Raw genomic sequence first — 16,656 nt, 5'->3', positions numbered from 1 at the left:
TATCATGTGGTGGGAATGTAAAAAGGTGAAAGGCTTCTGGGAAATGATATATAAGGAATTGAAAAAGATGTTGAGATATACATTTGTTAGAAAACCAGAAGCCTTCTTACTAGGATTGGTAGGTAATGAAATTAATAGAAAAGATTGTAAACTTTTCCAATATGCTGTAACAGCTGCAAGAATACTTCTGGCGCAAAGATGGAAGCAGGAAGAAATTCCATCTGTGGAAGAATGGAGAATGAAACTGACTGAATATGCGGAACTGGATAAATTGACTGGGAAGATTCGATATCAGAAAGACCAAAAGTTTATCGAGGACAGGGGGAAATTTACAGATTATCTGAAAAGCATATGTGATGCACAGACAGCGCTTGTTGGTTTTGAAGAGTCTCTGTGAAAAATTAAGAAATATTGTAAAAAAGAAAGTAGGAGAAAGAAAGAGGAATGGTTAAAGGCAATAATAAGTTCACAAATGTGTTAACAATAGACATTTTAACGAAAGATTTGCAGAGAAACTGAGGGAAGTCAAAAATTGATGAATGTGAGAGTTAATATGAGTTGATTGTATAAAAATGTTTGGAAAATGAATAAAAAATTATTATAAAAAAAACCAACAACTTTGGTTGGCTCTTCACTTCATCAAATCCGGCCCTCTTTGAAAAAAGTTTGGACACCACTGCTTTATGTCAGTTAAATCATATAATATATGCCTGAAGACTCTACGTATTCCATTCTGGTGGGGCATTGGATTCTTCTGCCCATTGGATTCTTCTGCCCATCATGGATATGTGGAAGATTTTCCTTTTCTTTTTGCCTCTTTTGAAACAGAGGCAGCTTTCATATTGTCACTGGGGTTTTTTGGGGGGAGGGGGTTCAATAACATACTGGCAAATTCAGGTTGTAAAATTAAAGTGGATTTGGTGCTTTTGCACAACAAACCTGTTTCTCCCTGCTCCCTGCCCCAGACCTTCAAACAACTTGACTTCTTGCAGTTAGGAAAGTGACAGGAAAATGCACTGGGAAGTGTGGGGTGAGAATTCCTTGGTGTAACATTGTGTAACCTCCCTTCAAAGAAAATTGGAACAAATGCCCAAGAAACAGCCGATATGCAGACAAATCAGGATGAATGTTCAGTAAACAGATCTGTCTGGAAGCAACCAGAGTGTGAAAAGCTTGTCTTTGGTTTGTTTTCAAGTACACCCCCTGCTTGCCTCAGGATGATAAACAGGTCTGTTATGGTGTTTTTAATCTCTCTCAGGGAAGGAAGTACGCTTTTAAATAAACATCAGATACCTTTCCATTTCTGCTATCTTGAATGAAAATGAAATCTTTAAAATACCTTGCTGTTTGTGTGTGCGTGTGTCACACTGTGCTCTTGAAACTGTTTCAAAGGTACTTCATAATTTCCCCCTTTTCTCTCCTTGAAAAATCCAAGGGAATTAAAAGCAATTAGAGCTTCAAAGCCAGCTATATTTAAAAATAGTAGCATTTTTGTGCATGTTTCTTCAATAGAATCTTTCGCCTATTGGAAACAGCAAGGCTGGATCTCTTCCAGCCTTCTTCTATATTATTTGATAACTTAGTTGTGACTAAAGCCTTTAACATACTCTGAATATTTAGATAAATGCTGCTTTTTAATTTTAAAAAGAGCACTCTGTGCTCCTTTTGATCTGACGCACTTATCCCTTTCATCAACGCCTGCCGTCCTCTTCGCAAACCACTTCTGCTACTGAGCTCTGTCATCTGAAGGCTGCACAGTTAATACAGGATTGATCAAAACTGGGTGGTTGTGATGCATAGCTATATTTACATAAGCCTGCAGAACTATCTGCCTTGTTTCAGGCTTCTCTCGGCTGTCAAAATCTAGAGAATTCTAGTTCCACACTCTTCTCTACATACCTCTTAACTGTCCCTCCAGGCGATTCCAGTGGCTGGTCCCAACATGTGGAATTGGGGTGGGGGGTCCACCTACTCCTGCTCTCTGATTGTTATGTAGCCTCCCCTTCTCTTAGGCAGAGGCTTGTCCTGTTCCTCCGCACCCTTCTCTTTTGTAGGAAGTTTGTGCTAACATCCAGTTTTGACTTGCTTATAGGGGAGCTTCAGTTGTGGTTTGCTGGCCCCAGCCTTGGTAGCCCTTGCACTTGGAAATGCAAGTGTGCAAATGCAGGAGAGCACTTGTGCGGTAGAACTAATATTCCCACAACTTCCCCCCTCTACCTCTCCCCCCCCTCCCCGCCATGTTTAAATCAGTTGAGCTCCAAAACCAGAAATATGTTCAACCTCTGGGAGCAAAGGGGTTTTAAAACAATTGGTGAGTGCAGAAGGGGTTAAACGCTCCCTTCTCCCCATGCCAGTTCTCCAATACAAATCACCCCTCTGCCCCTGCCCCAATGTTTGTGGGGCTTGGCAATTGATGCTTCCCTATGAAGGACATGTCTTATGGCATGGGTAGGCAAACTAAGGCCTGGGGGCCGGATCCAGCCCAATCGCCTTCTAAATCCGGCCCACGGACGGTCCAGGAATCAGCATGTTTTTTTACATTAGAATGTGTTCTTTTATTTAAAATGCATCTCTGGGTTATTTGTGGGGCCTGCCTGGTGTTTTTACATGAGTAGAATGTGTGATTTCATTTAAAATGTATCTCTGGGTTATTCGTGGGGCATTTTTATTTTTATTTTTAGAATATAGTCTGCCGCCCCCCCCCCCAAGGTCTGAGGGAAGGTGGACCGGCCCCCTGCTGAAAAAGTTTGCTGACCCCTGTAAGCCCCAAGTGATCAGCCAGATGGGACCAATATGTAGTTCCATAATGACCAACACCAAATCACGAATGGGAGGAAGAAAATAAAAATATATAATGGAATTAAGTATTTATTACAATGACATTGTGATAAATATTTCAGTGCATTTTAAGGACAGATGCTCTTTTAGAAGGGGAAGCTATTTTTAACCGATTCCGTCCATAAGCCACAATGCCTCGCATGGCTCTGTGGCATGTGTTTACCTCGGCTGGTCACTGTTTTGTGCAGGTGTGGTCCACTCCACCAGGTGTACATTGCACCAAATCGGAGTAGCACCAGCTCCTAGCACCCTTAGCAGTCCTTGAGTAAAATATTTGTGCTGCATCTTTTAACCTCCTAACACTGGAAGCAGTGCTGAGACATTCAGGGCATTGCAAGAATGGTTGCTCAGTGCTGAGGGCAGGATATAAATGGTAATAGCAGGGTATAAATGGTAATAGCAGGATGCTGCTGTTGGTTTTTAAAACAACACCAACGGAGAAGGTGGAAGAGTAAAGTGGAAGTGTTTGGTCAGTTTTTGGTTTAATTCACTATGGGAATGCTGAAACATGAGGAACTACGCAACTGGCCTATAAAATGCAGAATAGTCCTCTGATGACTCATCTAGTACAATGCAGTATATTTGTCAAGGAGACTGAATCATGCAAGGGGGTGGGGGGAGAGCCACTTTTCTACTAACCAGCTGGTACTCGAGTCAGCAAGGCAATCCATTTTATCGTATGGTTTATTGTGGCAATAATGGTAAAAACTGCACGCGGGGTTATAAAATGTAGAGGAAATGGCATCTGTCGGCAGGTACGTGTCTTCCTCTTTTAGATGCTGTGTGTGCCTGGGCTCAGGTAGCTGGATTTTTCCTCTTTCTGTGGTTTCTAGTCTCCCTTTTAAAAAACAAGTCTGTAAATTCTGCAGTGGTGTGTTGTGGAAAGAAGGCACATTTTCATGGCTTACATTTAAGATGTTTCACTGAGGAGAGTAACTTGTGCTTACATGACCCTTTTGGACTGAAATGTGGAGTTTGGGGGGGAGGGATGAAGGCTACCTGTTCATGAACTGACTGACAGGGCAAAAAGGGAACTGGATTTTGAATGGCAAAGCAGATCACTGGGGACTGCGGCTCTTATCTATATGAGTTGGCAGGTGACTAACATTCCTTGAAGGATGAGTGTATCTATCATACCTGATTTGAGTTGTGATAAATTAGACTTTAACCAATGGTGTATGAAGTAATAACAGAGGGCTCTTGCCCTGGGGAGGATTTCCCTCTCACCAAATTCAAAATGGACAATTTCTTTTATGCTTCACAGAATGCTGTATTGCTATTGATTTTTGTCTGTATTTGCTTTATGCAGCATTAAAAAAACAAAACAAACCAGGGATGAAAAAAAGACAAATTCAGTCACAGGTAGAGGTACATTTATGGAAGTCTGTGGGGACACTTACATTTTGCCAGTGGCCTGGTGGTGCGGCTTGCAGATCCAGTAATCCAACTGTTCTATTTATAGCTATGCCTGTAAAGCATAACAAAGCCTAGGGGTCGGGCCCGTTTTGCTGATAGATGTGCTTAGCATCACAGCTTAAGCTAATGGTCCCTAAGGGTAAAGGTAAAGGACCCCTGACAGTAAAATACAGTCGCAGACGACTCTGGGGTTGCAGTGCTCATCTTGCTTTACTGGCCGAGGGAGCCGATTTGTCTGCAGACAGTTTATCTGGGTCATGTGGCCAGCATGACTAAGCCGCTTCTGACGAAACCAGAGCAGCACACGGAAACACCGTTTACCTTCCCGCTGGAGCGGTACCTATTTATCTACTTGCACTTTGATGTGCTTTCGAACTGCTAGGTTGGCAGGAGCTGGGATCGAGCAATGGGAGCTCACCCCGTCTCAGGGATTCGAACCGCCGACCTTCTGATCGGCGAGCCCTAGGCTCTGTGGTTTAGAGCACAGCGCCACCATGTCCCAGTTGTCCCTAGGTCCCCTTCAAAGCCCCTCCAAAACTGGCTTTACCAGCAAAAGCTCATCTTCCAACAGAGCCCATCTTCCTATCATTTCCGTATCTGTGGAATATTTTGCCAAAAGACAGAAGTGAATTTTGATAGAGAAATGTTATTGAATAAATGGTTTCCCTTTTGTATTAATTTGATAACAACAACAAAGTGCAAACATAACAGCAGCAAAGAAGACACAATAATCAAAAATGTTAATCATAACGCATCACAGCCTGGAAGGACAAATGCTTTGACACACGGTTCGGCAAGCAATATTTGTATTAATGAACTGTAGCCATAGCACATGTGACCATGCTATCTGCTGGGAGACTTGTCTGGGGAGTTTTAGAAGAAACAGGAAGAATAGTAGTTGTCTAACGACAAGGTTATCTTGATTTTAAAAAATGACATACATCATCTGTATGTCTTTATTTTTTATATTTTTTTAAAGTAACAAATAATTGTCTGAGTACCGTTTTCAGCCGTGGATGAAATTGTAGAAGAATTATCAATTCGTTAAAATTCCCCCTTCTGTGTGTTCACCCTCTCAATATGACATCTAGCAATTGTACCCTACACTCTGCGCATCTTACAGTATTTGAAATCTAAAAGAAACAGGAGCCATCACTTAAAAACAAACATTAAAAAAAATTACTTGCTGCATGAAGCAAAAGTCTGCTGGAATAAAACAAAGTGTTCACCAATTGGCAAAGAAGATGAAGAAGAAGAAGAGGAGGAGGAGGAGGAGGAAAGGCAGGAGAGGATATGTGTATATGTCTGTATTTTCACAGTTTATTACATGCTCATTCTTTGGACATCAGGGAAGGAAACTTGTGAGTGAGTGGTTCCTGGATCTTGGAAGACAGAAAATTGCCTCCCCTGCCCTGTGTAACCTCCCACTTGGATTACCATGTGGGTCTATCCTTGGAGTCAGTCTGGCGGCTGCCGCTTGTGTATTTGTGGGATAACAAAAGGCGAGGTGAATGAAATATCCTGAGTTGGATTATATTGTTTTCAGTGTTGCTTTCAATCTTTCTTGTCCCCACTCACCTCCATCCTGCGTTCATTTTATTTTATTTTGAAGAACAGAGTTTATGACCCATAGGACAGAAAGTTGGGCAGGGGGAGGAACAAAGGAGGAAAAGAAAAGAGAAATAAATGTTTGGTGTAAATCAGAAAATGTAGCTCAGTCCCAAATGCCTTTAGTTGGAATGTTAAATAATGTGATGTTTCTCTCGAAAACTTGGTCCAGAGATTTACCTTTTCACCTAAGGAATTCATGTCACTTTTCAGCCTGCAATTCTCTTGTGATTTTCAATACTGTGATCAGTAATCATTAAGTTCTCCCTTCCCCACCCACCATCTCAAGCTGTCAGGATCAGACCATCATGCACAGATCTAATCCAAAGAATCTAGCCAAAATACCACAATAGTCTGTCCCCGATCAAACAGTGAACCCCAAAGAAACACACTTTCAAAGAGAATGTGAAATATGAATAGTAAACAAGGCAAATTGACAAGGATGTGATGTGAAGAAAGTATGACAGGTTGCACAATGCCTTTTTTTCTTCCTATCAAGATTCTCCATCACATAAACACAGTGACCTTGGACTTTCCCATCCACTTGTGTGAGGCTTCTCCACATTTTGAGTGTTCTGCTAATCTTGGTTTTTGTTTGTAACTTGTCTCACTCACCAGCTGGTTATAACTTGGCATCTGAAAACAGATCTTCCTAAGACTGAAACATCAACCGTCACCAACAAAAGCCACCCCCCCAAAAAGGCACCCTGCTTTGGCAACTCTGCAAGGGAGCATAGGCTTTTTGCTGAGCCCACTCTATTCTGCACTTCTGGCCACTTGCAGCCTAAACTTTTGCAGAGAAAGTATCCTAGAAGAATGCTGTTGCAATTTCAACCAGATGTAAGGGAAGATATGACCTTGAAATGTCTTTGGGGGTCCAGGCTTTTTAAGGGCTTGTTGAGATAGTATCTCCTTGAGTTATGTCTGGAAAACAAAACTCCTGCAACTTCCCGGTGGCTGAAAATGAAGCTGTGAAATGGGACCCAGAGGGACATCACAAGAAGGTTTCATTGCGCTGAGCAGCAATTACCTTTTGTGTCTGCCAGGAATGCATAGAAGCACTCCAGTAGCTCCACATCTAAAAGAACAGGACACCATGTCCCCTGATAACTCTTGCCCAAGATCAACCGATAGGGCAGCAGAAATGCAATCAAAGTGATAGCATCTCCCGATGATTCCTGGATATATGCTTTCTCCTGGGATAGAAATCCTTTTGCCTATCCCAAGCAAAAAAGCTAATTGGCACCCCATTTTCCACTGTTTCATGCAAGGAAAAGCACGGCAGATTGCACAATACTTTTTTTCTGGGAGGAAAACTGCCTTATCCTAAAAACAAGGGAACGCCTCCCATTCGCTGGTCCACATGTCAACAATCTCATGCTTCTATTAATAGGTTTGTTTTATCCCATGGGTGGTATCCTAGAAATGAACTCCCTACCATTGGCCCATCTGGGATAAAATAAATTTCATTGGTTAACTTCAAAAGCTGTGATGTCATTGATTCCAGATCTCAGACCAACCCTCCAATAAATAGAGAGAAGAGTTTTTGCTGGTCCACATCTTCCACTTCCACTTCCAGAAACATGACCAAGGCAATACCAGAAGTGTTTAGAAGACCTGTCTTTCTCCAGGCATCTAAGCTTTATATATTCTAGAAGAGGTAAATCTTTGAACGAAAAGCATTTTTGTTTATAAAAAAAACCTAGGAATGTGATCTTTTGATACTTGTCTTTTGAGCCAGCGTTCTTGTCCTTTGTTGATATTGTAAGAAAATGCTTTAGCCTAGGAATTCTGCTTATGTGATTCTGGTAAAAGTGATGCATTGCTTTCTCTCTGTGCAAGCAATGCAGACTAATGTATACTTTCCAAAAGGATTTATTGGTATTTATCATACAAGGACCTGCAGCCCTTATAGCCTGCTGTAAGTAGGAGCAGATATTCTTCTATGGTGTTAGGAGACTTACCCACATTGTTTAAAAGTAAACCATTTCAATTTCCCAATGTTGGCTTGTGTTTACAGAGTCTCAAATGTAGGCTGTATTCATCACCAAGAGTAGACCACTTGGATAGCAGCTGAGCAGGTAGCATCTTGCCAGCCACCAGAATAGTTTGGTGTTTGAGTTTTGGGGTTTCTTGGCGGGCGGGGGGGGGGGGTTTGTTGCTGCTGGTCATTTAGTTTCCATGCAAATTAAGTGGGTATTAAAATTTACTGGTCACCACTAAAACTTGTACTGTGCTAAACTTGCAGCCATTCTACATATCACACAGAATGTGATGATAGCCTAGGATTGCATATGCATTCGCTTGCCAGAAAGAAAGCTGCACTAAACCTTTTTTTCCTCTGGTTTCTTAGTTATGCAGGGAATTCTGTCTGTGCAGGAGCACACTCAGATCTGACAGATATGTCATACCCACCACCAGAAGTAGCACGATTCAGGAATTTGCTGCTTTAATCTGCATAACGTATTGATAGGTTCTTGATCTGCAAAGAACAGAACTTTGTGTAATCACCTGCGTTAGAAAAGCTGTGATTCCCGTGAGTGTTTTGAAGAAGAGTTTCAGGCAGAGACTCAGCAAATAGATCCAGAGAAAGCCGGGCCACCTGAACTTCAAACTGTGGTGACGCATATTGCCATCTGAAGGGCGTTTGTTGAAAGTTAAGAACATTGCTGCCAGCAATATATATTACAGCTTCTATAGCCTACGTATAGTAGCGGTGTTTAAAATGAGAGTCGCCATAGCGACCCGTAGTTAAAAGTAGAAGTCGGCAAATGAGTCCTCTTTTTTTGCTCTTCAAAATATGGCAGCCCTAGGTAAAAGATCTGAGGAACTGCTGTAGTTAAATGATTCCTCCAGTAGATTTGAGATTAGAGTTCAATTCTGTTTTTAGAGAATGCTAGCCTTCAAATAAAGCTCTGCTTTTTCCGAAAACAAAAAACACCTACCAGGCAGCCAATGAAATTTGCTCTTTCCAAGTAATTGGATCAATCTGGTTTATTCCTTTTTAGCATGACCTCATGTGAATGCGAATGCAGAATGTGAAGCTGAATGGAGTTAGTGCAGATTCTGAATGGTGTTTCAGCCATTAATTTGCCTCTTTATTGGATTCCGCCCTTTTCTTTTGTCTGTTCCCATTTAACAACCTCCACCTTTGACCTCTGACACTATAATGTTCTTTTGCTGAATGGATGCTTTAGAGCCAGATGATTATTCCATTGTAAATTGTGGAGTCATTAGGAGCACTCTATTCTTAAAGCTTTTTGCTGTGCCAAATGGTTTGTTCTATGCTTGAAGATTCTGGAGAGAAATCAGGGGGTTTGTGCTCCACAGAACTCAGTTTGGTCATAGCACACAGTGTAAGAATATGTGGGTTACATGCATCCAGCCACATCAGTGCAAAGTAATTTAATGCATGTCTAATTATAGAATTATTGAAGAATTATAAGTCAAATGCTTGGGCATAGAAAGGTTTGCTCATTTTAATTTCCCCCTTGCTTGTAAAAATAAACATGTTCTGAAATCATTTCAGATTACAACTTGTTTATGGCGAGAGGAGTAATTGTTCGTTTTTATGCAGTTTGTCTCTGTTTTGCCAGTGAATTCAAAGTTGCTTTGCTTATTTCTTTAGTTCATTTGTCTCTTTTGAGTGGTGAGGGGGATGGGAGGTGTTAACTATGAAATGAAACCCCTCTAAGATAGAAGCAATTTAGGTTTTTCCAAGTTATTTCTTGTATTGGCCAACACTTTAAATTAAAAGTGTAAAGAAGAATTATTAAAGTTTGGAAGAGTTTCGGCTCCCCAGCTTGGTCAGTTGAAGGCCAGAGCCTTGCTTCTAACTTCACCATCAAAGGATCTGAGAGAAGGGCTGTCCCCCAGCCTCCCATATGACGCTTGGTTTCTAACACGCCCATCCCCATTCAGAACTCAAGTGAAATCAAAAGTGTTCGCTCCCACTACAAAATTCAAGTATTTTCTATTGCTGCTGCTGCAAAAAGTGACTGTGGTCATTCTGTATAGAACTGGACTTTGCATAGAATAGTCATTGGATTTTAATGGTCTTTTGGCTCAACTGTTCATAATTCTTGGGAAGTATGACCTCCTCTGTCTCAGCTTTCTAGTGAAAAGTAAAGACAGCTTTATTTGAGGCTGACAAAGCTGCTGCAAGGGTTGTACACACACACACACACACACACACACACTGCTGTTCTTGTTTACTTTGATTTCCTTTTCCTTCTTAAATACTCTTTCAGCCATATTAAGGTACTTTGGCATGAGATTGGGGGTGCATTTACATATGGATGTCAGGGAACTGCCATCGGAGCCAGAGGCGGAGGGAAGGCTCCAAAGGGATGTCGGAGAGGGTCCCAGCAGGGAGAGAGGCAGCCTATCTGCTGGGGAAGGAAATCAGCGTAACACCAGGGGTGAAGGGGGGCAGATGGGGGAATCGGAGAGAAGGCTCCAGGACTCTTCACCGGAGACCAGTGGGGAGAGCACGGGTCCTCCGCTGCCCACACCCTCGCTGCGCAGAAGACTTCCGCGCAGGGAGAGTAGGAGGAGACTGGGCGTCAAAGAACTTCTTTGCTGGAAGAAGTTCAAGAAATGCCCACTGACGGATTCTGCCAGCGACTGAGACAGCCACGAGTGCAAGGCTGTCCAGAGAGAAAGGGTTCAACCAGGCAACCTAGCCAGGAGTGGCGGCAACTTACGCACGAGCAACCCCCTTAGAACAGTTTTCTCTACACCTGGTTGTTTACCTGCCTCCTACTTCCATGCATATGATGAAGTGGGCTCCCTCCACCTTGGAGGTTTATGCCACAGTAAGTCTGTTTCAAGTGTTACATCTGTTATGGTGCTACAATTCTTCTGTTTTAAAGTGTTAAGGCTAATGGGAGGAGGTGGCACTCAAAATGTTTTCACACTGTGCCTAATGCAAGTTAGCACAGCTACTGCTTTTCCTGTATCAGTTTAGCCGTTCCTTTAAACTTTAGGCAGATGATTTACCAGGTGGGACTTCCCTCTCCCCTTTTACCATAATTTTAATCAAGGTAGTACAACACTGGGATGCAGGTGGTGCTGTGGGTTAAACCACAGAGCCTAGGACCAGCTGGTTGAAGGAATACACCTCGGAGCTAAACAATATAAGTTAAGAGCATTTGCAGATGACCTAGTTTTGACTTTACAACAGCCAGGAGCCAGCACAAAAAGAGTTTTAGAGTTAATTGAAATATTTGGTCAGGTGGCTGGTTTTAAATTAAACAAACAAAAGACAAAGGTACTGGAAAAAAAATCTAACGATGGGGGAAAAAGATAGTTTTCAAAGAGAAACTGGTTTGGAGATAACAAAAAAGGTGAAATATCTAGGGGTGAATCTAACATCTAAAAATATGAATTTGTTTAAAGACAATTATGAGAAATGTTGGTTGGAAGTGAAGAAAGATTTTGACATATGGTCTAGATTGAGATTATCCTTGTTAGGCCGAATTGCTGTTATTAAGATGAATGTATTGCTGAGATTGTTGTTTTTGTTCCAGACACTACAAGTTATAGATAAGATGGATTGTTTCAAGAAGTGGCAGAAAGATATATCAAAATTTGTCTGGCAGGGCAAAAAACCCAGAATAAAATTTAAGATTTTAACTGATGCAAAAGAAAGGGGGGGGTTTGCGCTGCCGGACTTAAGACTCTATTATGAAGCAGCAGCTTTCTGCTGGCTGAAGCAATGGCTACTTCTTGAAGATACAGATATTTTAGATTTGGAAGGGTATGATAACAATTTTGGCTGGCATGCATATTTATGGTATGACAAGGCAAAGATCTATAAAGGCTTTAAAAATCATATTGTCAGGAAAGCTTTATATAATGTTTGGAATCGATATAAGGATTTGTTGGAAAATAAAACACCCAGATGGTTGTCACCAATGGAAGCTAGAGCGGTTAAAAAACTTAATATGGATTCAAATTGGCCAAAATATAGTGAAATTATAGAGTATGATGGTGAAAAAGTCAAATTACAGAGCTTTGAGAAATTAAAATCCAAAGTTCGAGACTGGTTACATTATTATCAGATAAATGAGACTTTTAAGCAGGACAAGAAATTAGGATTTCAGAAAGAGAGGTCAAAATTGGAAACAGAACTGTTAGAGACCAATACTAAGAATTTGTCTAAAATGTATAATTTGTTGCTGAAATGGAATACACAGGATGAAACAGTTAAGTCAGCTATGATCAAATGGGCACAAGATTTAGGTCATGATATTATGTTTGCTGACTGGGAACAGTTATGGACCACAGGCCTTAAATTTACGGCATGTAGTGCCTTAAAAGAAAACATAATGAAAATGATCTATAGGTGGTACATGACTCCAGTCAAGCTTGCAAAGATATATCATTTGCCCAATAATAAATGCTGGAAATGTAACGAATGCGAAGGAACTTTCTATCATCTTTGGTGGACCTGCCCAAAGGTTAAAGCCTACTGGGAAATGATCTATAACGAAATTAAGAAAGTCCTTAAGTGGACATTTGTAAAGAAACCGGAGGCTTTTCTCTTGGGCATGGTCGGCCAACTGGTACCAAAGAAAGATAAAACTTTCTTTATGTACGCAACCACAGCAGCAAGAATTCTCCTGGCAAAGTATTGGAAGATGCAAGAATTACCTACTCTGGAAGAATGGCAGACGAAGGTGACTGAATTTATGGGACTGGCAGAGATGACCGGCAGAATCCGTGATCAGAGGAGAGAGACGGTGGAAGAAGACTGGAAAAAATTTAAACTATATCTTAAGAACTGTTGCAAAATTTCGGACTGATAAAATGTTAAGGGTTAAGAAATAAAGAACTATAGCTGTAAATATTTAAGTTAAGAAAATTTTGAGGGAAACGAAATATTGAAAAGGAATGAAGGATTGCTAAAAATTTCTGAAACAGGGGTGCAGTGAAAGGGAGGCGTGGGGAAGTCATGTGTTGTTTATTTGTGTGTTTTTTGGTTTTATGAAAATTAATAAAAATTATTTAAAAAAAAATAAATAAACCACAGAGCCTAGGGCTTGCCGATCAGAAGGTCGGCAGTTATAATCCCGATGACGGGGTGAGCTCCCGTTGCTTGGTCCCTGTTCCTGCCAACCTAGCAGTTCGAAAGCACGTCAAGTGCAAGTAGATAAATAGGTACCGCTCCAGCGGGAAGGTAAATGGCGTTTCCATGCGCTGCTCTGGTTCGCCAGAAGTGGCTTAGTCATGCTGGCCACATGACCCAGAAGCTGTACGCCGGCTCCCTCGGCCAGTAAAGTGAGATGAGCGCCGCAACCCCAGAGTCGGTCACGACTGGACCTAATGGTCAGGGGTCCCTTTACCTTAATACAACACTTTACCTTAATACAACACTAAGAATGAAAATGTTCACATTGATTACTTAAAAAGAGCCCATTGATGAATTGTTGGAGCTTGTGATGATGGCTGCAGCTTGGGAGCAAATTGAATTAATTTTGGTTATTCTCTTGCACACAAACTAGAATGTTGAATCCATGTTTAAGGTTGGCATCCTGATCCTGGCTTGTTTGGAAACCATGAACCATAATTCCCAGCTTGCGGAGAACGGGAAGCTGTGGCTAAACTGGGTCTCTTTGGTTTTTTGTCCTCTTACCCACTTACATGAAGGGAAGCCAGGAATAAGAGGTCTGCATACAGATGCATGAAGTTCTTGTGTATCTTGGTGCATTGATCACACAAACATGCACACTCTCTCAGCCTGGCATAGGGATAACAATTCCAACCTAACTAAAAGATTGTTGTAAAGCAGGGGACGGCAGCCTAAGGCCCATGGGCCACAAGCGGCCCACAGGGATCGTTAACCAGTATACCTGAAGGAGCATCTCCACCTCCATCGTTGTGCCCGGACGCTGAGGTCCAGTGCCGAGGGCCTTCTGGCGGTTCCCTCACTACGAAAAGCCAAGTTACAGGGAATCAGGCAGAGGGCCTTCTCAGTAGTGGCGCCCGCCCTGTGGAATGCCCTCCCACCAGATGTCAAAGAGAAAAATAACTACCAAACTTTTAGAAGACATAGATTACTGTATTTTAATATCCTGTTGAAAGCCGCCCAGAGTGGCTGGGGAAACCCAGCCAGATGGGCGGGGTATAAATAATAAGTTGTTGTTGTTGTTATTATTATTATTATTATTATTATTATTATTATTATTATTAACCGGCCCACAAGCCAACCCTGAACCGAGCTGTCCACTTAGCGAGTCCCTGCACACTGCGCTAAACCGGCGTGGTGTGGGGACTTGCTTCTGCAGCGCCGGACATTGTGTCTGCACAGACGCCAAAAATCACGTCTGTGCAGACACAGACACCGGAAATCGTGGGGGCGCGTTTACATGCCCGCGCAATCTGGCCAACCGGGAGACCTCCGCTGGAGTAAACCGGCCCAGGCGAGGTAAACCTTGCTGACCCCCGTTGTAAGGATTATTGCGTAAGTATTTTGAACTACTTAAAAGCACTACATAAATAGTAAATATTAATAATAAGTATAATTATTGTACAAAACGCATTTTGGAAGGAAATTAGTTGTTTATGTTATAGCAAGAAAGCTGACAGTGTGTTTTGAGCTATATTTGAGTAACCAAATTTGTGAGTCTTGTCCTTGCTGCTTTCTAAATGAAAGAGAATTGGGGGGGGGAGTGTTGCGAGTGCTGTTAGCGCCACACATTTAGAGACAGCAGATAATTAAACGCATATGTTCTGCTTCTTGACCCAAGTCCTATGTTTGCCAAGGAACACTTAAAGAATACAGTCCAGAAAGTATTTTTAGATTTTAAGCACCCCTGGAGATAAACTGCAAGTACTGTAGTTGTATTTTAAGTCAAAGCAAAATGATTCTGCAGTGCAGACTTAAAAATAAATAAATTGAAAGGGTACTGTTGTTGCATTGAATCTGTTTCAGTGAATAGCAGACGAAATGTAAAAAGGTAAAGGACCCCTGACCATTAGGTCCAGTCGTGGACAACTGTGGGGTTGTGGCGCTCATCTTGCTTTACTGGCCAAGGGAGCCGGCGTTTGTGCGCAGACAGTTTGTCCGGGTCATGTGGCCAGCATGACTAAGCCGCTTCTGGCGAACCAGAGCAGCGCATGGAAACAGTGCAAGGGCTTGGTGGATGCTGGCGTGTAGGGCATATGATAGGCATCACACACACACACACACACACACACACACACACACACACACACACCCAAGCCTCCAATATATTTCGCTTCTGTATGGTATTCTGCCCAGCTATGCTGAAGCAAACCTTGTATGTGGGAGTCTCCATTTTGCTTTTCCTTCTAATTGGTGTGGGGCTACCCACCTCAGTATTGGATGAATTGATGAGTCTTGTTCTGGGTGGGATGAATGCAAACCTTGGGACACTGTGATGGAAGGAAAGGGCTGGCAGGTTTCCAGGTAGCTCAGGAGTCCAGAGACCTGCATTTTCCGTAAGCTTCCACCACCATAGATATCAGTTGAGCTAAAGTAGCTAAATCAGCCAATTAACACAAGTAAGACTGCACAGACGAAACTCTGCTGCAAGAATGGACTTGAGTTGTTGGGCTTACAGGTTACACATTACAAGGGACACTTTCAAGGGTATCTGTGACATCGGTGGTTCTGCTATGGAAAGTGGATACAGGAAAGGATCTGTGGAGCTATTGCTGGGCAGGGGCACTTTCACTTCAGTATAGCACCAGGGCTTAATCCTGCCATGATACAGCCGTCATGTCCTGCATTTTGCAGAATGACATATTACTGCATATGCCAATCTCTTGTTTCCACCAGATCCTTCTGTTGGCTGTCTGGGGAGATGGTGGTACATTTATTGTGTGAGTTTTGTCTTGAAGAGTTCAAAATGTGTTTCTATTCTGGGGGGGAGGGCCATTTCTTCTTATGTTCATTCTGAGAGAGAAGGTTCAGTGGCCATTGCAGATGACACCAAACTGGGAGGGGTGGCTAACACCCCAGAGGACAGGATCACACTTCAAAACGACCTGGACAGATTAGAGAACTGGGCCAAAACAAACAAGATGAATTTTAACAGGGAGAAATGTAAAGTATTGCACTTGGGCAAAAAAAATGAGAGGCACAAATACAAGATGGGTGACACCTGGCTTGAGAGCAGTACATGTGAAAAGGATCTAGGGGTCTTGGTTGACCACAAACTTGACATGAGCCAACAGTGTGACACAGCAGCTAAAAAAGCCAATGCAATTCTGGGCTGCATCAATGGGAGTATAGCATCTAGATCAAGGGAAGTAATGGTGCCACTGTATTCTGCTCTGGTCAGACCTCACCTGGAGTACTGTGTCCAGTTCTGGGCACCACAGTTCAAGAAGGACACTGACAAACTGGAACGTGTCCAGAGGAGGGCAACCAAAATGGTCAAAGGCCTGGAAACGATGCCTTATGAGGGATGGCTAAGGGAGCTGGACATGTTTAGCCTGGAGAAGAGGAGGTTAAGGGGTGATATGATAGCCATGTGCAAATATATAAAAGGATGTCACATAGAGGAGGGAGAAAGGTTGTTTTCTGCTGCTCCAGAGAAACGGACACGGAGCAATGGTTCCAAACTGCAAGAAAGAAGATTCCATCTAAACATTAGGAAGAACTTCCTGACAGTAAGAGCTGTTCGACAGTGGAATTTGCTGCCAAGGAGTGTGGTGGAGTCTCCTTCTTTGGAGGTCTTTAAGCAGAGGCTTGACAACCATATGTCAGGAGTGCTCTGATGGTGTTTCCTGCTTGGCAGGGGGTTGGACTCGATGGCCCTT

General features: G+C 42.4%; 2 protein-coding genes across 4 annotated transcripts in view; one reads left to right on the top strand and one right to left on the bottom strand.

Annotated features, from left to right (window-relative positions):
* The window catches only part of SLC1A4 (solute carrier family 1 member 4), a gene marked incomplete at its 5' end in the record, with an annotated part of 278,141 nt that overhangs the window by 41,206 nt on the left and 220,279 nt on the right, over positions 1-16,656 (bottom strand). The gene's annotated exons all lie outside the window — the stretch shown is intronic.
* SPRED2 (sprouty related EVH1 domain containing 2) overlaps positions 1-16,656 on the top strand; it is an 88,270-nt gene that overhangs the window by 38,703 nt on the left and 32,911 nt on the right. Inside the window, exons 1-2 of one of the 3 annotated variants that reach the window (XM_081855645.1) lie at positions 3,492-3,593; positions 7,370-7,522. The exons of 1 other annotated variant lie outside the window; for it this stretch is intronic. Coding sequence is in view for 1 of the 2 variants with exons in the window: in XM_081855644.1 (XP_081711770.1) it covers positions 3,577-3,593 (17 nt within the window). In the remaining variant the exon portion in view is untranslated. Of the gene's footprint in view, positions 1-3,475; positions 3,594-7,369; positions 7,523-16,656 lie in introns of those variants that run through there. One more of the 3 variants, XM_081855644.1, reaches the window with a different exon arrangement.

Source organism: Podarcis erhardii (assembly GCF_964252035.2).
Source record: "Podarcis erhardii genome assembly, chromosome: 3".
Classification (NCBI taxonomy): domain Eukaryota; kingdom Metazoa; phylum Chordata; class Lepidosauria; order Squamata; family Lacertidae; genus Podarcis; species Podarcis erhardii.
Note: the sequence above shows the minus strand (reverse complement) of the source record. Positions and strands in the feature narration are given on the sequence as shown.